Source organism: Dipodomys merriami, unplaced genomic scaffold (genome assembly GCF_024711535.1).
Source record: "Dipodomys merriami isolate MVZ:Mamm:240054 unplaced genomic scaffold, mDipMer1.0.p SCAF_11, whole genome shotgun sequence".
NCBI classification, from domain to species: domain Eukaryota; kingdom Metazoa; phylum Chordata; class Mammalia; order Rodentia; family Heteromyidae; genus Dipodomys; species Dipodomys merriami.
Genome location: NW_027202382.1, coordinates 27080639 through 27102967, shown reverse-complemented (window position 1 = coordinate 27102967; position 22329 = coordinate 27080639). Strand labels below are relative to the sequence as shown.

The 22329-nt window shown below is 40.1% G+C and overlaps 1 protein-coding gene, 1 long non-coding RNA gene and 1 pseudogene across 3 annotated transcripts in view; 2 read left to right on the top strand and 1 right to left on the bottom strand.

The window, feature by feature from the left end:
• LOC138819885 (uncharacterized) overlaps positions 1-22329 on the bottom strand; it is a 40344-nt gene that overhangs the window by 16409 nt on the left and 1606 nt on the right. Inside the window, exon 2 of the long non-coding RNA XR_011369663.1 lies at positions 22025-22147. This is a non-coding gene — a long non-coding RNA (uncharacterized lncRNA). The remainder of the gene's footprint in view (positions 1-22024; positions 22148-22329) is intronic.
• On the top strand, positions 287-16112 carry Txndc8 (thioredoxin domain containing 8). 2 transcript variants are annotated; one of them, XM_070011465.1, is made up of 7 exons: positions 287-679; positions 1456-1586; positions 3707-3811; positions 4760-4819; positions 7811-7876; positions 15082-15147; positions 16002-16112. In XM_070011465.1, exons 2-7 carry the CDS (start codon positions 1563-1565, stop codon positions 16062-16064), a joined length of 384 nt encoding a protein of 127 aa, XP_069867566.1. In that variant the 5' UTR covers positions 287-679; positions 1456-1562; the 3' UTR covers positions 16065-16112. The 2 variants fall into 2 exon arrangements, with proteins under 2 accessions (XP_069867566.1, XP_069867573.1); XM_070011472.1 differs by lacking the exon at positions 15082-15147 and having other exon boundaries at positions 294-679.
• On the top strand, positions 17909-18007 carry LOC138822404 (U6 spliceosomal RNA; annotated as a pseudogene).

Sequence of the window (22329 nt, the reverse complement as noted above, 5' to 3'; positions counted from 1 at the left end):
CCAGACAAGAATACTAAATTCTAGGTAGCATAAAGTTTCTAAACTTGGTGTACCCAGAGCCTCTCATCTGGTAAGCACACATAATCACTTTCACTCATAAAATTATAGAAATGAACATGATGTTTAGGCCAGAGCCCACACTTGAAGCAGCAGTTCTCAAGTATGGGTACATCCCCCCTTTCCAGGAGACAGCTTTAGTTGTCATCACTAAGGGATGATGCTGACACCCAATAGGAGGAAGAATGTCACAAACTATCCTACAACCCAGACAGCCCCCACGGCAGAGAAGGATGAACCTAAAACACCAGCACAGCAGAGAATCATTGTTTGGAAGATGTTCATTATGTGTCAATTCCTGAAAAGGATTCCAGAGAAACATCAAGAGTCTCAATTGCCCACACAGGCTGGATAAGTAAAAGACATAAGGAAAGCAAACCAGGGGCAAAAGAAAAAAGAAGACAAAACAGACAATGGGCAAAGATATTAGAAATAAACATCTTTATTGCTGTAGATCCACAATAAAAATGGCATCTTGGCATTTAAGAATTCTTCAAGATTTCAAAGCAAAAGAGGATGATGGAGACGAGTTCTCCTGCACAGAGCAGACACTCCTAGAAAACACAGCTTACCTCTCCAAATGACAGTTAATTAACCTGGGACTCAGGGTCCAGAGCTATAGGTATGGAAAAAAAAAAGATTTTGCTATATTTGTTGTAGTTGTTTTCTACAGAATCTTTTTTCTCGTATTTTTTTTATTGTCCTTGGGCTCTGAAGATACAAAGAACCTAGGTCATGCCCAGGATGTTTTGTTTTTGCTTTTGCTTTTTCTGGCATTAAATTCAGGGGGGGGGGGGACATAAATGGCCAGAGTTTGATAAGGTACTATCTTTTGGTGTGTGTGGCTGGCTAGCTAAAAATAATGTTTTTAATGAAGATAATAAATATAGAGAACTTCCACTAGAAACTCTATGTGGCCCATTAAATCTAAAATATTATTGGATCCTTGGCAGAAAAAGTTGGCCAACCCCTGACATAGTGTATAAAAGTGAACTTTCTTTACCTTTTAGGTAAAGCAAGATAACAAAGCTCACAGATGCTGATTTATAAAATGAATCTGAACAAAACTTACCATAGACTTTATTAAGGCCTCAATAGCAAAATGCATTTCTTTGAAATCCTAAATGAAAATATGTTTTAACTATTTTATATTAGCATGGTTACTTCTCCTTTGGTTATTGAAGATCAATTCCAGAGTAGAGGGAACAATGGGGAGAAATCAGTAATAGACAAACAGAAATGAGACAGACAACATTATAGACTCTACATCCAAATTTTAGTTTTCTGGTACTTGGCTGGTTAGAAGCCAACTAAAAAATCATTGACATAGAAGTGAAACTAAGTCTCAAGTCTGCCAAAGTTCCAAATTCTGAGATGACATATTCCATGACATCATAGAGAAGTTACCCACATATTCTGGTCAAGGTCCTACAACGAATGAGAGGAAACTACAGTAAATCACTGGAACCAACAGTCAGTTCATCAGCAACTCCCACGTGTAAACCATGGTCCAGATGATTAAAGACATGGCAAGTATTCATTTGGCTTGTTGATTGTCCTGTGGTAAGAGGATATATATATATATAGAGAGAGAGAGAGAGAGAGAGAGTGCTAGCCTTGAGCTGAAGAGCTGAGGGACAGCGCCCAGGCCCAGAGTTCAAGCCTCATGACTGACAAAAAAAAAAAAAAAAAATTCTAGAGAAGTAAGAAATCCCATTTCTTTCCTCCCATCCTAGGAGAGAAAGCAGAAACCCCAGATATGGCTGTGGATTGGGCTTAGAAAAGCATGGTGGCAGTAGTTGCAGCAATTCTTTAGGTACATTTTTATAAAGCCACTTTCTATCCATTGCCCAATGGTGCTATCACAACAAATTAAATCTGTACATAGGGCAAGATGATTCTTTGTTCATATATATTTTAAAAATGCCTCTGAAACAGAGGTTGAGGCCTACCTCATTGAGGGGTAGGGAGGGATGAGCTCCAAATATACTGCAGTCAAGCCCTCAGAGGAGGCGAGCACTGTCAGGAGGAGAACGATGCCTGAACCTCACTCACACTCATCAGAACCTCTGAATTGGATTTGGGAAATAGTACGAAATGTTCACAAAACTGATGCTGACCAGACCAAAAGAAAAAAATGGCCAGGGGGAGGGGGAGGCGGGTAGGGGGAGGGGCATTGCCAAGTATGTTTGCTATAAGTAAAATTTTAAGATACCACACATTTGCTAACACTTTTAGCAACTGTGATTTTTCATTTTCTGGGAATCTCCGAATAGGGAGCCTTACTCTTCCCTGAGAAGCCCTCTTCTCTCCTCCCTAGAGACCTGCTTAGAAGTCCCACTAGCTCCTTGTAATCTTTATCCAGATGGGTCCTTCTTTTTGAGTTGGAACACCCACATTGTGAGTGAACAATTGCAACCCAACATCCATAGCAAGCTTTCTCTCTTCTTCATTTTACTCTTTACTAGTAATTATCACTAACCTGGGCATATATTTTAATCTGTTGATGTGTCAGTTCCCTTCTAAAATAAAATGTAAGCTCCACAAAGGCAGGGAAAATTTGCCTTTTTGTCTATTCCTTTGACCACAGTTGTACTCTACCCATGCGTCTAGTGTCTAACAGGTTATAGGCCTCAACATGTATATGGTGAATAAATAACTACCAGATAGGAGTATTCCCTTCAGATTACTTTAGCCAAGTCAAGTTCATGCCCTCACGATATCAATTCATACCTAAACAACTTTTGGAAATTGAGACAAAAGGTTATTTAGGGGGTTGGAAGGGTGGCTCAGTGGTAGAGTGTTTGCCTTGCATGCATGAGACCCTGGGTTCGATTCCTCCACACCACATAAACAGAAAAAAAAAGCTGGAAGTGGTGCTGTAGCTCAAGCAGCAGAGCACTAGCCTTGAGCTGAAGAGCTAAGGGACAGTGCTCAGGCCCAGAGTTCAGGCCCTGAGACCTACCAAAAAAAATTATTTAGAAGCAAATAAGGAATGTCTTGGCTGTCTGAGAAGCCGGTCACCTTACAAGTCAGCTAGAGGAATATTGGTACAAGAATTGAATGCATCTTCTTTGAATCATCAGGAAGCTGAGATCTAAGAATCACAGTTTGAAGCCAGCCCAGGCAGAAAAGTCTATGAGACTCTTATCTCCAATTAACCACCAGACAACTGGAAGTGGAGTATGGCTTAAAGAGGTAGAGCACTAGGTTTGAGTAGAAAAGGCTCAGAGACAGTGCCTGGGCCCTGAATTCAAGCTCCATGGCCAACAAAAAAGAAAAGAAAAAAGAATTTCCACGTCAAGCCAGTTGCTAGTGGCTCATCATTGTAAGCCTACTGAGTAGGGAGGCTGAAACCTAGAGGATCAAGGTTTGAAGCCTGCCCTGGCAGAGAAGTTCATGGGACTTTCATCTCCAATTAACCAGTAGAATCTCAGGCAAATGTTCAAGTTGTCAAGCTCCAGCCATAGCAATGACTTCAAGCACAGGCACAAAAGAGAGAGGAAAAAGGGAAGAGAGAGAAAAAAAGAGAGGAGGGGGAGAAGAAAGGAGAGAGAGAGAGAGAGAAATCTTCCATGTTACTTTTCTTTGTCAGACTTTATGCAATCCCATAGTCACATGCCTTACCTCATTTATATTCTGGTTTCAGAATGAATTGAAAGAATTTTTGAAAGATGCTGGACACAAACTTGTGGTGGTAGAATTTTCAGCCAAATGGTGTGGTCCCTGCAAAGCCATGTGTCCTATTTTCCATGTAAGTATCACCAGCATCTATCTGTGTCACGGTTGTACTTCCCTAAGTAATTTTTCCCAGGAAGTCTTAAAAGTGAAGCATTAAGAATAGCATTCTCTAAATCATCCTAATGAGCCTGAAGGTAATACTGGGATCCCATTAGGTGATGCTGGATGAATCCTGCTGTCTAGGAATGCTTCTAGCAAGGGACATCACACAGTGCAAAGTGTCCAGTTGTACAAATGAATGAATATTCATATTCTCATAACATTTTCCAGAGTTCGAGAGTTATACTGGAATGAATTAAAAACACAATTTCTTCCACGTTCCAGTAGCTTGTGCTTGTAACCCTAGCTACTCAGGAAGCTGAGATCTGAGGATCAAACTTTTAAGTGCAATGTACACTACATTGGACAGCTGATACCTACGACCTACCCACCTTTTATAACTAACATTATACCTGTTAAACAACCCTCTCTTCACTTTCCTGGAGAAAAGTCTGGTGAGAGAAGGTACAAGTAGCATTTAGGTATTGGATACCTAATGGTAGCGCATGGCCTTGCCATGTGCTCAGCTACTGAGAACTACTACACTAGACTGCAAAAGACAACTCCTTGACACCTGCCCCCATAAAAAAACCTGCTGTCTCTCCCACTCCCTACCCCCAAAGGGAAGTCTAGACCCACTGCACACATTCTGTGCTTGGTGCTTTTTCCAACTTTGATGTTCTGTTCTTAGACTCTGCTTCTGCCACTGGTACTAACCGGATCTTGGCACCACTGGCATTTGACTTGGTGCTTCAAGTTCTGTTGGGAAATGAAATGGGAGCAGGTGGCTTAGCTTTCTATAACAACCTCTTTTGCTCATTCCTCGGTTTTATGGAAAGACATTTCCGGTATTAATTTCAATTAATGGCATTTCAATATTAATACTAAGCTAATGGGAATTTTGTATTCACTTGTTTTTCAGGCAATGTCTCTGCGATACAAGAATGTACTGTTTGCTAATGTGGATGTTGATGATGCTCAGGTAAGAATATTAAGCCCTCATTGTGGATTCTTTTTATTTTTTATTTTTGCCAGTCCTGGGGCTTGAACTCAGGGCCTGAACACAGAGCCACTTCTGGCTTTTTTTTTTCTGTTTATGTGGTACTGAGGAATTGAACCCAGGCTTCATGCATGCTAGGCAAGACTCTACCACTAACCCACATTCCCAGCCCTTCAGTGTGGATTCTTAAAATCCAAATGCAACATACTCAAACAGCACTACCTCCACAATGAGCTCATCAACATAAAATCAAGTCAATTTTCACCTTGTTTTCCTTCTGATAAACCATCCTAAACTCTCCTGTTAGGCTATTAAGTGTTTTCATATAACTTTTCTAAGTTAACAAATAAGAGCCACACCTGCCATGGAAGTCCGTATAATCAACCCTAATATCTTCACCACTCTTTCTGTGGACTCTGTCCCCCAAATCATTCTTTGTGGATTGCTTCCAACAGACATTGCTAATCCATAGGAACTGAGGTCATGGGGATAAATGCATTTTTCTTCATGACAGCTTTGCTAATTAATTTCTAAAACATAACTGCATGGAATCATTTTCATATATCTTGCTTTTCTCTGGTTATATGTCTTTTGCTTTTTTAGTGGGTTTTCTTCAATATTACAAGGAATTTCAGGAAATCCTCCTTTATCCCAAGGTACATCCTTCTCCATCCCACCACACAAATAACACACACACACACACACACACACACACACACACACACACACACACACACAATCAGTCTCATGTTCTCAATCCATGTATTCATATATATCTCTACAAAAATTATTAAAAATTAAAATTTGGAAATTACAAAATGTGCTAATTTATGAGAGAAAGTGAACTGTGTTGGTCAACTTTCTGACACTATTCTAAAATACCTGAGGTAATCAACTTATACAAAGGAAAGGGCTCATCTTGCTTCACAGTTTTGGAGGTTCCAAGCCATAATCAACTGGCTGTGTTTCTCTGTAGCCTCTGAAAAGGTGGCACCTCAAGACAGAATTATATGGTAGTACAAAGCCACTCACCTCATGGGCAGGAAGCATACCAGAGAAAGAGGAGGCGGCCAAGGAGCCACCACTCAGTCAGAAACATGACCCAGGGCTGGGAAGGTGGCTCAGTGGTAGAGTGCTTGCCTTGCACGCCTGAGGCCCTGGATTCGATTCCTCAGCACCACATAAACAGAAAAAGCCAGAAGTGGTGCTGTGGCTCAAGTGGTAGAGTGCTAGCCTTGAGCTGAAGAGTTGAGGGACAGCGCCCAGGCCCAGAGTTCAGGCCCCACGACCGGACCGCCCCCCCCCCCAAAAAAAAGAACATGACCCAGTGGCCTAACAAGCTCTCACTAGACCCACAACACCAAGCATTTTAGCACATGGGCCCAGGGGGATATTCACGAACCAAACTACAAAACTAAGCAAGTGTTCGTTCATAAAATGTAGATGGAATTTGAGCTTTAAGATGGAATTTAATCTACCATTCACTGTTCAGCATTTTAATGGTATCTATGACCTATCATTTAACCTCTATAAATACGAGTTTCATCATCTGTAAAATTAGGTAAGGATAACTAAGATAAAAATGAGATTAAAATGCATAAGATATATGACATGGTACCCAGATCATAATAGAAATTCTATTTCTCCATTTCCTTCTAGCTTCATTAAAGTGTGACATTGTTTCATTGCTCTTTTGCCTAAATCATACACTGTGAATTCACGGGTAGAAACAGGAGCTCTGTCTTTTTCATATTGGCAAAGTCATGCAGCCATCATCAGTGTGATCATTTTTAGAACATCTCATCATTCTAAAAAGAATACCCACATCCAATTCTCTGCATCCACCATCCCAGATCTAGGCAGCCACAAATCTACACTCTAGATTTGCTTTTTCTGAACATTTCATATTGAATGGAATCATAGAACATGTTGACTTTAGCAACTGGCTTATTTCAATGTTCATACACGTTATAGAGTACATCAGTGTTTTGATCCTTTTTATTGCTAACTAATATTCCACTGGGCAGAAAGCAGCACCTTTTATTTACCCATTTATCCATTGGTAGACATGTGGGCTGTTCACAATGTTTGGCTCTTTTGAATAATGTTGGTATAAACATCAGTTCTGTTACTGCACAAATCTGTGTTTTTATTTCTCTTGGGTATATGTTTGCGAGTGGAACTGTTAAGTCCTATGGTAGCTCTCCATTTAATTTTTTGAGGACTTGAAAAATTGTTTTCCAAAGAAACGACATCATTTTATATTCCCACCACCACAGTAAGACTTTTAATTTCTCCACATTTTTGCCAATTTGTGTTACTGTCTGGTTTTTTGTTTGTTTAAATTATGGCTCTTTGTCTTTTAAAGTGAAAGGACAAAAAGCACACTTTTGACTCTTGGCTAAGAAAACTTAAAGCTGTCATTTTAGAAGCACTTTGGACAGGATGAAAACTATTGGGATTTCTAGCTTATTTTCTTGAGTTTGGGCTCCAAATCTTTCACAAATAAAGATCACCAGCGAAATGGCATAGAGCTTAAAAGAAAGAACATCCAAGCCTTTCTTAAAATGGTAGACTAGTATACTATCCCATGTCAAAAATGTGATTTATAAACATATGTTTACTACTTCCATTTCTGTAGTGAGGTCTATCCTTCCTGGACTCCCTTGGTTTCTCCTCCATGCTTCTTTACAAGGTCTTTAAATAGAGCTCAGAAAGTCACTGTGTATCTAATCTATCTGATCTCCATCTCTCACCTCTCTCCTACAACTCTGAAGTGAGTAAGCCTAAGAATTTCGGGTTGCCCTCTCCTGGAGGCCTTTAAAACAGGAGGAGAGTTCTTAGCACTGGAGTCTACAGCATGTCAGGTGTCCCTGATCTTTGATACCTCTTGAGAAGTTACCAGGTAACAAGCTTGATGCATTGAGAAGACACCAAAGCTGTTGGCTTCATGCCATTTCTTTTCTTTCTCAGGAGTTAGCTGAAACTTGTCACATCAAAGGAGTACCCACATTTCAGATGTTCAAGAAAGCCCAGAAGGTATGTCTCCATGGAAACCAGCAGGGTTAAATTAGATTATAGAAACCTCAGAACAACAAGAAAAAAAAGAAGGCCACTGCATTTATTTTTAATATGTGATGACATGATTCTTAGTTTTTGAACTTTCCTTGCTGCAGAGGGTAAAAGAAAAGATGCATAGCATAAAATGTATCTCTCCACTTAGACAATTTGAGATGTCCCAATGAATAACAACCCATGTTACCTCATTAATATCTCCTATGCAGGGGTAGAACATTAAAATTGAATCTTCCAGAAAAGAAGATGATGACATTCAGACAGTAATGTATACATATCGGTGTATGAGGTCCCCATACATGGGGTATGGCTATTAGAAACTATTAGTAGGCTATCTAGCATTGCAAATGACCATGTATATTTTGGATTCAGATTCTCATGATTCACTAGCTATGGAATCTTGATCAATTTTCTCATAACTTTATGGAGAAAACTAGTTTTAAAATGTGGATCATAATCATTTTCCCCACTGGGTTATTTTAAAAGTTAAATACATAGCTGAGATGCAGTTCAGTTGCAAAGCACTTTTGCATAGCAAGTGAAATGCCCTGGTTTCAATCTTTGCTATCCAAAAAGACAAAAATAAATAAGTACAGTTAAAAATAATGAGATCATTACCTTGCTCATGTAACTGTAACCCCTCTGTACAGTATTTTCACAATAAAAAACTTAATTAAAAAAAATAAGATTGGAAGAGAATGAGGGAAGAGATGACATTGTCCAAAAATAAATGTACTTATTACCTGACATATGTAACTGTAACCCCTCTTATCACCTTTATAATAACAATTAAAATTTAAAAATAATAATAGTGATAATAAAAGTTAAGGTTAAATACATGACTGGAGAGCTGACTAGGAAAACTTGCATTGACATCCATTCTCTTAGGTAGAGTAAAATTAAATTCACTTCTTTGAAATCATCTCAATAAAAGCACTCCCCACTTTCATTTGGGATAATACAACTGGAATTGACTTACTGAAGCAATTAAGTGCCATTTATCTTTTCAAAAAAAAAACAACTAGGGCCCAATTTTCTATTGAGGACTATTATAAGAAATGTCTTCATGTTTCTGGTAAAACATCTGGCAAAGAGCCACTATCCATTATGCCCTTTTAAATGTGCATGGTATTTAAAAGCATTATAATAATTTCTCCTAGAGCTGGGTTAGAATATTCACCTTCCTTGAAAACATGGTCTGCTTCCTTGCATTAGTTCAGAAGAGCTAGAGTATGTGTTTTCCTATCACTGCCCAGATTCTCGGTATTACTGCCTCTGTTCAAATTCAATAACCTCCCTAACTGGCATTCCCACACTCCATCATCCTTTATGCTTTCATAATGGGATTTTCTGGTTGCTGGAAGTTTTCATGTAGAGGTGAGGTATCAACTGGCAGGAATGCAATAGAAACACATGTCATAGTTTTAGGTTAGAGGAGAGTGCCTAAGTAAATTCCAGGTGATAAATATGGGAGAGATTGTTCTTTCTTGCCATAATCTTTAGTATTGTTATCAAGGACATCACATCATGCTTTAGAGAGATTCATTGTGGTAAATAAGTTCATTCTTGTGGTCTCTTGTAGATGGGGCACACAAAACCTTGGCAGGTGATTTTGTAACCAGACTACTACACTATGTTCTAACTGCAGTAGACCTCCATTATCTAAGAGGGAAATGTTCCTGGACCTCTCCCCACCCCCACCCCCGTGGTTACCTGAAACCTTAAAATAGTACAAATTCCATATGTACTGTGATTCTCCTATTTATTCTTACTGAGATTTTAGAGGTGCAACATACAATTTTTTTCTTAAGTCAAGAATTTTTACCTTTTCATATGGAGTTTTCTCTTTGGCATATCTGGATTGCCAACATCATCCCTACTCTAGCACTTCACGACCATTTTTAAGTAAAATATGCTCATATAATGTAAGCACTGCAATGCAATGACAGTTGCTCTGAAGACACCTACTAACGCATATGGAATCTAGATACACTAGACAGAGGGATGATTCACTTTCTGGACAAGACCAAGTGTTACTCAGAATGGCATGTAATTTCTTGGATTCTCCATTTCCTATTTTCAGATCATACTTGATTGAATAACTAAAACCATGGAGAGCAAAGCTACAGATAAGAGGAACTACTACAATATACAAATATGATTTATAAACCCATCTAAAATCCAATAAAGGCTGTAAAGCATCTCTAGAAAAAGACATAGGCATAACAACTGATATATGTAGGAGTACTTGCTTCATGATGCTTTAAGTCCCACAATTGGATACATTAGAGTAATAACTTTGATTTCATGACAGTGTGTCTATGGAGTAGGGGAAAAGGAAGAAAAACAAAGAATTTGTTAGTTTTGGCCAAGTGCTTAAATATGAGTTACCTCTCAAAAATTGAGTCCCTCTTTCATTCTTTGATATTAGAATAAAATGGCTTCCCCAAAGCACTGAGGTCCACCAGAAGAATCATCTGGACTCTGGACATTTATATGCTGATAAATTAATTAATTATAAATGAATGATTCAAAAGAACCCAGACTAGATGGAAAGAAGGCCTTGTCCATGTTCCTATGCTCTGTAATGCCCCTGCTGAGGGTGAAAGTCATTGCCAACATGTATTCTCCTTAAAAACAAAGATAGACATGAAGCCGGGCGCTGGTGGCTCACGCCTGTAATCCTAGCTACTCAGGAGACTGAGATCTGAGGATCGCGGTTCAAAGCCAGCCCGGGCAAGAAAGACCATGAGACTCCTATCTCCAATAAACCACCAGAAAACCGGAAGTGGCGCTGTAGCTCAAGTGGTAGAGCGCTCGCCTTGAGCTGAAGAGCTGAGGGACAGCGCCCAGGCCCAGAGTTCAAGCCCCACGACCGACAAAAAAAAAAAAAAAAAAACAAAGATAGACATGAAAAGAATATCAATCTTATTTCCACCCAGGAATCTCATTTCCCCTAAATTTCCAATTCTTGTGTACTTCATTCAGTGTTTTACCCAGACTTACAAGATTTAGCAGCAAATTATATTCATAGCTGAGATTTGTTACAACACAGAATACATCACAAAGGCGGCAGCAGTAAGATGAAAGGCATCGGTAAGGTCTAGAAAGATCCAGCAGACTTCTGATATTCTTCCTTGTTGAGGACACCCAGGTAGCATATATGTGCTCACTCTCCAGCAGTGAAGTTCAGGAACAACTCTGCCTAGAGATAGCCTTCTGAACCCAGAGGGAATGAGATCTTTGTGTTAGTGAGGAATGCTTTTTACATAGTCATATCTTGAAACACCAGCATTGCTAACCAACCAACCATAATAGTGGAAACTCAGGGTCTCAACAACAAACACAATAAATGAAATACTGACGTTCATGCAAAGCAACTTGACAAGCCAGTACATCACTCCAAGCTCACATAACAAAGTCAGTCAGGAATACCACACTTGAAGGACCCCTGTGCTCCCAGCAATGGATGAATGTCAGTCAGGATTCTCCTGGAGATAGGCAGGAAGTTAGCAACTATATCTGCTGGATTCTCTTTTTTTTCCCCTCCAAAGGAATCATTCTGGTCATCAAAATAGGACCTTCAGTCTAAGTAGTCCTGGAATAAAACTGATCCCACTGAAAAACATGACTTGGGACCCCTGTCAACAGACTTCTTACCACTCTCTCAAAGCCTAGACTTCAAAATAACCCACCCATGAGAGAATCTTAGGAAGCAGAAGGGAAATATACCTACTCAGATAAAAGAGGTATAGTTGATTTATACATCTATTAGGACCCAAAAGTGAGGACAAGAATGAAGGCCTTCCAATCTATCTGCACAAGTCATACTGTGGACACATTTTTCATGTGCTGTCCAGAAAGACTGGGAGGGCAGCGTGCCTGCCTCTGAGTAGAGCATTCCCACAAAATAAGATTGAGCTCATTGTTTCATCTAGACTTAAAGGATATACTTACCTCTGAATTCAGGAGGAGGTAAGTAAAAGGTTAGAGAAAAGAGGAATGTTTTCTTAGTCCTGGGCATCTGAGTGAACACATGTGAACAGCAACATACTCATTGGGGGGGAAAAAACTTTGTCCCAAAGCCATATTTCACCCTGAGAAGGAAGTTCTGCCCCACACTTCCAGTCATGGACAGAATGACTCCAAAATCACTTCTACCATTTCTAGGTGTGGCTTGAGATGGATTCTCAGAACTTCAGACCCACACCCTGTTTTCCCCTCGCCAGAACCTTGAGAGCTCAGTCCTCAGGTAGCTTAACATGTCTTCTCAGGAACATCAGTTGATGACACACCCAGGTTGGCAATCAATAGCTGAGGACCAATCTAGCCCCCACTGGGCTTCTGTAAATAAACTCACTGGAACAGCCATGCCCATTTTGTACACATAATGCCTGTGGCTGCTCATGCACTGTAAGTTTAAATAGCCCCATATAGCCAAATATAAGGACAAAGGACCCTGTGAGAAGAAAAGCACTAGTGTAGCTATGACCACATTATTAACTGATTTCTGCTTGGGCCTTTTGAATGGATATGTTCAAGCATTAAGTTTGAGCAAAAAAGGTCAGGGACAGTTTGGTCCAGGCCCTGAGTTCAAGCCTTAGGATTGGCACACAAAACAAATAACAAAAAAAAAAATAGTCTCCATTCATGATATAGTGGGGCATCCAGATGACAAAAATCTATCATTTAATAGTGGAATGATGAGAATGATACAGGAGCGTACTACAATATATACAATAGACAGAATAGACATATAGGTACATACATATTATATATGTTTGTGTATGTGTATACACATATGTATGTATGTAGAGATATTTAAATACATTACATATATAAATACATTACACATATATATACATATATATGTGTAACATATATATGTATATATATACACACACACACACACATACGGAGGTTGAGTAGTCCTAGCCCAAATGCTCCAAAATATGAAAATTTTAAGTGCCAATAAGATGGCATTAATCTTGATAGTTTGATATACACAGCTTTATCTCATGTAAAGAAATTATAAACAGGGGCTGGGAAGGTGGCTCAGTGGTAGACCACTTGCCTTGCATGCATGAGGCCCTGGGTTTGATTCCTCAGCACCACATAAGCAAAAAGAAAAAAGCCGGAAGTGGTGTTGTGGCTCAAGTGGTAGAGCGCTAGTCTTGAGCTGAAGAGCTGAGGGGCAGCGCCCAGGCCCAGAGTTCAGGCCCCACGATTGGACCCCCCCCAAAAAAGAAAGAAATTATAAACATTTTGCAAAAAATTATCATCAGACTATACGTGGAAGGTATGTATGAAGGAAATGAATCACATGTTTAGCCTTGGGTCCCATCCCCCAAGACATTATGTATATTATATATACATTAGCATATTACATCTATGCAAATATTCCACAGTCTTAAACCTGAACCCTTCCTGTCCCTAGCGTTTCAGATAAGGTGTACTCCACCTGTATTTGTTTAATGAATAAATGAGTCTGTTTCTAAAGAGGTACTAGATTATGCTGAGGAGTCACAGTAAGCTAGATAGACAGGGCATACCCCAGGAGCTCTTGTAAGAAGCTTGGTTTTCAGGTGATGGTAAAACACTGAAGAATTTCATGAGGAATGATGGTGGGAGTGGACTTGTGGTTTTGAACTTCAGGAAGGAGAGCAAATCTAAGGGGCTTAAGGCTGGAGACAGATAGACACGTTAACTGTGGCTAAAGCCCAGGTGACAGCTGGCCAAGGCCAAGGACACAGAATTATGTAGCAAATGTAATGGCAACCTGGAAACCCTAGATCAGCTATCTTGAAAACAACTGGTGGTACCAAATGTAGTCAAGGGTATGAAACAACCCAAATGCTCATCCTCTTCCATAGGTCATAATTTGATAGAGTGCAACTTGAAGAACTCTGTAGGGACTCTACTAAAGTAGACTCCACAATCTCGCAATGGAGCTCTTATGTGCCCCCAAAAATGTCCACAACAGACAAGAACATTCCCAGCAACACCCACTTTGTCACTGACAAAATGGATGAAGTGGGTTATGTGCATGCAATGGGATACACCCAAATTAATGTACACCCATAAATCCCCCGAGCATCACTCAGAGTAAAAGAATACATACACAGAAGAATGCTTGTAATAGAATTCCATTTGCAGAAGTAGGCAAAACCAACAACAACAATGCACAACTCAATGTGAATTCAGAATAGAGGTTGCCTTTGAGTAATGGGACAAGGAAGAGGTGTCTAGATATATCCTCAATCTGGATATGATTGTGTAGTATACTTTATTTTGTAGTAATTCTCCAAACTGTATATTTAGAATGTGTTCATTTTTGAATATATATATATATATAAAGTTTTTTTCATGTGACATTGGATTCCTCGCTCAAATGACAGGGTAGGCGATAGCACCCTTCCAATGTACCTAGAAGCAAGAGTCAGATTGCACAATAGCAAAGGCTCTTATTGCACTTGGTGGCTACTGGCTGAGCTTGGTGAGTGTCCAGGTGGCACAGCAGAAGCATGTTATAACCCCATGATCATGGGATTCCACCCCCCAGCTACCCTCCTCTGGGCTGCACTCCTCTCCAGGAGCTTACCATCTGCCTTGAAAAACATTAAATTTTTTTTTTTGCAAGAAGGGAACTCTAACTTTTAGGAACCCTCATACTCTCTGACTCCATACTATTCTCTTCAAGAGGAGATAGGCTAAGACAACAAGACACTCAGATTCACTAAGGTTAGCAAAATACCTTCTATAGAGGATTGGAATTCCAAAGGACGTGTGCAATTGCATGGGGGTGGTCATGGATCCGTGGACAGAAACTGTAAGAGAAGGCTAAGTGGAAGCCAACATTCACACATAATGATGTCACCCTTCTGGCCCCCAGGAGAAAAAGAGACTGAGACAGCACCTCAAACCTGGCATGCCCTGCATCCCACTCCAGCTCTGGCTAGAGATAAGGAACAAAGTTCCTTTAAAGATTGAATTATGAAACTCCCCTTGTGCCCACCATCCAGCTGTCATCAAACTGTTAGGAAGAAGGACCCTTTGTAGATCCTTTCAGACACAATCTTCTCCTGGCTAATGCCAAGAGAACTATTGTTAAGGAGATGGTTATCAACCAGGCAACCAGATAAATCATGAAATTCTGCACCCACACATAGGTAACTCTATTCTCAAGAATCAAACGAGTACTTTGCTGTTGTAGAAGTGGACTCATGACCAAGCAGGTAAGTGAAATGAGATCAATCAAGATGGAGTTCACACTGGGGGTTGATACTCAAGAAATATTCAGCATGAGGATTGTTCTAGGATTTTCCAGTTCCTTCTCCAAAGTCCTAACACCATTCCTGGTTGCTAAAACCTCCTCCCCTTACTGGAAACTCAAGTTTTCAGCCAATCTCAGCCTCAGTTTACCTACATGCTTCCTTCTCTCCAGTCACCTAATACTTAGTATACTAAAGTAATAATGGGAAGTAAGGGTCCTTGACTTCCATATTTCGCCAAATGTAAAATGTTTATTAAGAGGTGTACCATTGCTTCACACACTACTAAAAAGTGTAGATATGTATAAAATGTACCATCTACTATAAAATCATCCTGATCCAGAGATGAAAAAAGTGCTTCTTAGAAACTACTACACAGCTCTTACCAAGATAGAAGTAGGAAATTGAAAGCATATGCTATTTTATTTCAGAAGACTTATATATATATATATATATATATATATATATATATATATATATATATAATTATATATATGTGTGTTATATGAAGTAATAGCCTTCAGTACCAATGTATGAAAGCTCCAAATTGCAAGAATTGGGTTTTATCATTTCCAATACCGTCATACGTTTTAGTCTTAAACTAGAAGAATATTCCAAGGAGTTCTAGAAACCTGGCACAATAGCAATTTTGGAAAGGTAACAAGTCTCCTGAATTTGATACGTTTCATGTATATTCAAAGTATCTTGAAGATTATAAAAATGAGGAGGAGGAAGTTTACAGTCGGGCACAAAATATTTGACAGTCAGGAACAATATTTGAACCAACAAGTGTCTGTACCTTTGTATATTTGAAACAGATATATGAACTGTGTGGAGCTGATGCTAGAAAATTGGAAGAGAAGATTCAAGAATTGATGTAAGCTGTTCTCCAAAACAAAATACACCTGTGACCTCTGTTCCAAAGGCAACAGCAACTGTGTTTGTGGCTTTATTTTCAGCAAGTGCTGTGTTTCTGTGCTGTTGTCTCTGTGTTCATGCTGTGCAGGTGGACCAACCACACGGCAATCTCATTGCACCATTGCCTTGCGCTGTTGCAATGTCAGGCTTGTGACACTTCCACTCACCACTCTGGCCTGTACATTTGCTCTGAAAAACTCCTTGGGCAATAGTACTAGGACCTTTACAACACAGACACTGCACAGAAAAGGAACAGGGCATCGGGGTATTGCAAAGATTTCCAAAGAGGCAAATCTTGATATGATGATCAAGGAACAGATGGATGGCTTTCTTTCTTTCCTGGTATACTCCAAATACATAAATGCTTCTCACCAATTGGGCCTGCCCTTCTTGAGGATACAAGTATGTAATTTTTCTCTCCTCTTGCCTTCCTAAAATTCTCCTGTGAATATATTTTAATTTTGTTTTTATCTTTAAGTGGTTGTACAAAGGAGTTGTCATTCCACAAAGTAATAGATGAATACAATGACTCTTGATCAATGTTACCCCTTTTCTCAGTCTCACTCAACCCTCCTAACCCTATCCCTTCCCTCAATTTTCTTAATTTTGTAGATTATGTGTTGAATTTTAGGACATCATCCCTCCCACTTCTCCTATAAATATTTTTTTAATCTCACAAAATAAAAACTGAAGGGGCTGGGAAGGTGGCTCAGTGGTAGAGCGCTTGCCTTGCATGCATGAGGTACTGGGTTCAATTCCTCAGCACCACATAAGCAGAAAAAAAAAGCCAGAAGTGGCACTGTGGCTCAAATGGTAGAGCAACTAGCCTTGAGCTGAAGAGCTGAGGGACAGCACCCAGGCCCAGAGTTCAGACCCCATGACCGACAAAATAAATAACTGAAATCACCAGGCACGGATGGCTCACATCTATAATCCTACCTACTCAAGAGGCTGAGACAAAAGCTCCAGGACAGCACCCAGACTCTGAGTTTCAAGTCCCAGGACCAACGTGTGTGTGTGTGTGTGTGTGTGTGTGTGTGTGTGTGTGTGTGTGTATGTGTGTGTGTGTGTGGTGTGTGTGTGTGTGTGTGTGTGTGTGTGTGTGTGTGTGTGTGTGTACATGAGGAAGGGAAGCACTAGGAAAAAATCCAAGAAAGAATGTTCTCTGTTTTTCTCTTTCCACTGGAACTGCCCTTTCCATTGCTCCAGATATATGCTTCGTATCTGCTGGCTGGGAAATCATTCCTGCCATACTCCCAAGGATGCATTTTCCTCCTTTATTGAAGAATCCAGCCAAACATTGTCTGTGAAAGTCTAGGCAGTAAGCAACACCAAAAGAATTTTTATAGTCAGGTATGGTGGCATATTTCTACAATCCCAGCTACTCAGAAGAAAAGAATAGTAGTCCCAGGCCAACACAGTTTAAGCAGAACCCTACCTCAAAAAAACAAGCTAAAAGCCAAAATACTGAGTCATGGTTCAAGTGGCTTCACACCTAACAAGTTGTTAGACAAGTGTGAAGCCCCAGCAATTTTACTCTTCCTTTGAGGGTATAAGTGGGAGTAAAAAGAATCCCCACAAAAATGGGAGGCTGGAAGCACATGATATTTTGTCACTTCAAAAGTAAACATTTAAACTAAAGCACCAACTAGAAGGCTCCATATGCAATTATGCTAACCAGGCATGGCAGTGCATGCATGTCTAGAATCCCAAGGAAGGCTGAGACAGGAAGAGCATTCCCCAGCCTAACCTGGGGAACTTCTTGAGAATAACAGAAAGCCAGCCATGGGTGGCTCAGCCTGGACTACATCTTTTTTGTTTGCTTTGGCAAATTGGAATGATACAGAGATTAGCATAGCCCCTGCACAAGGATGACATGCAAATTTGTGAAGCACTCTATATTTTAAAAATTAACAAATGCAGTAGTGATACTCATAAGACACTATGTTGAAAATATACTACACCACTTTGGGGGCAGGGGAAGAGACAGGAAGGAAAGCCTGGGAGACAGTGAGGGAAGGGGTGACACTGTTCAAAAAGAAATGTACTTATTATCTGACTTATGTAACTGTAACCCTCTGTATATCACTTTTACAGTGACAAAAAAAAAGATTCAGCTGGGCACTGGTGGCTCATACCTATAATCCTAGCTACTCAAGAGGCTGAGATCTGAGGATCACAGTTCAAAGCCAGCCAGGCAGGAAAGTCTGTGAACCTCATCTCCAATAAGCTGCCAGAAAACCAGAAGTGGCACTGTGGCTTAAGTGGTAGAGCACTAGCCTTGAGCTGAAGAGCTGAGGGACAGCGCCCAGGCCCAGAGTTCAAGCCCCAAGACCGACAAAAAAATTAAATTAAATTTTAAAAAGACTCAATCAAAAATTAAAAAATAAAAATGAAGTTCAATAAAACTATGCTTGCATATATAAAGATTCTATGCTAGCAATAATATGCAAAAATCCTTTGCATTTATCATCTTGTTAACTTTTACAACAATACCTGAAAGCATTGCACTGATCCACATTTGAGAGCTAGCTTTCTCAGAAAAAAATAAATTTTAGCTTCTTGTAGCTGCCAATTTGAATACTTGATAGATTTCAAGCTGCCAATGACATCACTGAACAGAGATCTAGAAAGAGAGCTGCTCAATGACTCATGTACCATGCTTCTTCCTCACTCACCCCCCCTCTCTCTTTCATGCAGCGCTGGGGTATAAACCGAGGGTCACATGCATGCTAGACAAGTGCTCTGCCACTAAGCTATATCCCAAGTCTCAGAGGTACTCTTTTTATCCCTATTTTCTTATACAGAAAAGAAAAAATGCAAAAAAATGCATAATATCCAGAAAAATTCATATTAGCATTGGGCTATGTCATGACAAGGTTGTGACCAAAATTTTAAGAAAAATAATGTAGTAAGCATGTATAATAGTGTCATTAAAAAATTCTAGCTCTCACAAACAAGGCTATACTAAAGCTACCAGCACAACTATGTTTATTGCAGCATTATTTACCATAGCTAAGATATGGAACCAACCCAGAGGCCTCTCAGTAGATGAATGGATCAAAAAAAAATGTGGTATAGATACACAATGGAATTCTATGCCTCCATCAGAAAGAATGACATTGCCCCATTTGTTAGGAAATGGAAAGACTTGGAAAAAATTATAAGTGAAGTAAGCCAGGCCCAAAGAAACTTAGGTCCCATGGTTTCCCTTATTTGCAATAATGAGTATATGTCTGAGTCAAGCAGAAAAGGTCAGGTAACTTGATGTTAGGGAAATGAACCCTAAGATATGTATTCAAATTTTTTTCTTTCAGATTATTTTTTCTAACACATTTATAAGATTATTTCTTTGTTGCTTTGTATGTCCCTCCCCCATGGTATAACCCCTGCTTTCACTGTATTTGAGGTTGGTATAATTTGTGGAGGGGAAGGGAAAAAACAAATCGTTTAAATAGGGATACAGGTGGATCCATTGCAACAATGAGATGTACAAGTCGTTATGTGGAAAAACAAACTTTACAACTTTGTGGGGGGGAGGATCGGGTGGGGGCCCGGAGAGGGGGATGGATGGAAAGGGATAGGAAGGGGAAACAAAGGAGGAGGCTACAATGCTTGATGAGAAATGTACTCATTATCTTGCCCATGTAATTGTAACCCCTCTGTACAGTATTTTCACAATAAAAAAAAAATTCTACCTGGATGCCAGTGGCTCAAGCCTGTAATCCTACAGGAGGCTGAGATCTGAGGATCCTGGTTCAAAGCCAGCTCAGGCAGGAAAAGTCTGTGAAACTCTTATCTCCAATTAACCACTAGAAAACAGGAAGTGGTGCTGTGGCTCAAGTGGTAGAGCACTTGCTTTGTTTGAGCTGAAGAGCTGAGGGACAGCACCCAAACCCAGAGTTCAAGCCCCATGACTGAAAAATAAATTCTATCAGTTATATACTTAATTAAGGGGTTTAATTTATATATAGATATATATATCATCTAATGTCCTCACTTTAACAAGAGCTACTTAGAGTTCACTAGCACACACACACACAAATACACATACACACATTCAACAATGAAAAAAGGCAAAGGAAGAAAAATAAAGAAGGTAGTAGGAGAGAGAGGAAGAGAGAGGGAGAGAGACATGGGAGGGAAGAGAAAGGAAGGAAAGGGAAGGGAGGGAGGAGGAAAAGGGAAAGGGAGAGGGAAGGTGGAAAGAAAAAAGGAAATGAAAAGGAAAGGAAGGGAAGAAAAGGAAGGTAAAGGAGAAATAAGGAAAAGGAAGGAAAGAGAAGGAAAGGGAACAGAAGGAGAAATGAGAGGAGAGGGAAAAGAGAAAGGATAGAGGAGAGAGGAGAGGAGAAAGTAGGGAAGGGGAAAGGGAAAGAAAAGAGAAGGGAGGAAAAGAAGAGTTGTACAAAAATTGCAGTACTCAAAATCAGACTCAAAATTGAAGATTAAAAAAGCATTTTGGTTCCCCAAGAATGTTTTGGGTTTTTTTTTTCTTTTTAAGTAAGAATCATATTTTTAGTCTTTTGGTTTTTTTTTTTTTTTTTTTTTTTTTGGTACTGGGGATCGAACCCAGGACGTTGCACTTACTAGGCAAGCGCTTTTGCCACTGAGCTACATCCCAGCCCAAGAATCATATTTTTAGTGATGCTTTATATCTTTCAAGCTCAGATCCCTGTCCCTAAATGGGGTGGTAACCCCACACAGGTGGAGACTGCACTGCATTTGGGGTCCAGCTGCTTGTTTCAGTCAGCATTTGTTTCCCACAAGCCTGGTCTTGACACTGAGCCAAGAGTAAAAGGTTCTATAGCTCTGCAAATGATCATAAGCTGGTGACCACGAAGAGATTAATTTCCATACAGGGAGCTTTAGTGTTGCTGGTGTGTGGTATCATAGATGAGTTGTTATAACAGAAATAACAGTAATTAATAAAGAAAGGATACATATGTGTCACTGAGGCTGATTTCTGTCCAGGGTCATTTACCTATGTCACCCCATGGTTGCGGATGGAAAGAGTGTGAGAAAAGCAATCTTCTGTCCACCCAAATCTTTCCATTTGTACTGATACTTTCTGGCATTGATATTTCCTGGAATTATTTGCTGCTTGATTTCAATTTCAATTTCAATTTCAACTATCATCTGTGTTGTTTGTAACCAGCCCAGCCATGCCAAAGTTATGAGTCCTTACCAACAAAGTTATAGAACTCCTCTCCCCAACCTGGTCCCTCGGAGTGGGAACTTTCCAATGAAATTACCCACCTACTCCAACTTTAACCACCAGCATACCTGTCCCCAGTCAGTGGAGATAAGATAGAAATCCCCCTTAGAGTGGGAACTTTTTACTGATGGTTGAAGTGCTTTCTAACTTCCTTGTATTACTCCATCACCCTGGTAACCAAGTGTAAAGAAAATGTGAGCCTGACTCCTAAACCACAAGAAGAGGCAATGTTACAGCTTGGGCTGGGATAGAAACCAAACAGACCACCCTGCCCCTGTGTGTGAGGAGAGCGTGGCAGTGAACCCTTCTGTACAGAAGCAAAATGCCTTAACAAGGACTCCTTTGTCTTGTGTGTGTCTATTCATTTTCTGACACTGGAGAGTCATGTGTTTCCAACAGAAAGGTACACGAACATGCAGGAGAGTATGAAACTCGCCTTTATAAGAAACCCACTCTCAAGATAACAAACCCTGTACCAACATTAATCCACTAATCACCTCTCACCACTGTTGTGTGGGGATTAAGTTTCCAACACAAGCGTCCTGGGGAGACAAACAACAGCACATAGTGTGTGAAAATTACACAAAAGGACCTGTGCTCCAGAGGCAAATATTACAAGGCAGTGGCCCTCTAGAAAGCGCAGCCTTGGAAAGGAGGAACAGGGTGGAGAGTGAGTTTCCTGCCAAGCTGTGGCAGGTGACTCACCGAATGACTGGTCACCTAAGGCGTCTCAACATTGTTTGCATGTTGGAGCAGGCAGGCCCCGAGCTCGCCTCCTTGCCTGCCATTTTCTCATGAAGAACAGGCCTCAGAGTCCAAGAGAATTCCCTGTAAATGAAACTTTCATCAGCCCTGTAGATGCTATGGTCTTAGTGTGACTTCACTTGCCAAGAGCACCAGGGCCTGGACTTTTATAATGGCTTTTCCCCCCCATATTTTTATATTATTACTTAGTATTTGTACAAAGAAGTTAGTTTCATAAGTCAGGTTATAAGTACAATGTTTCTTGG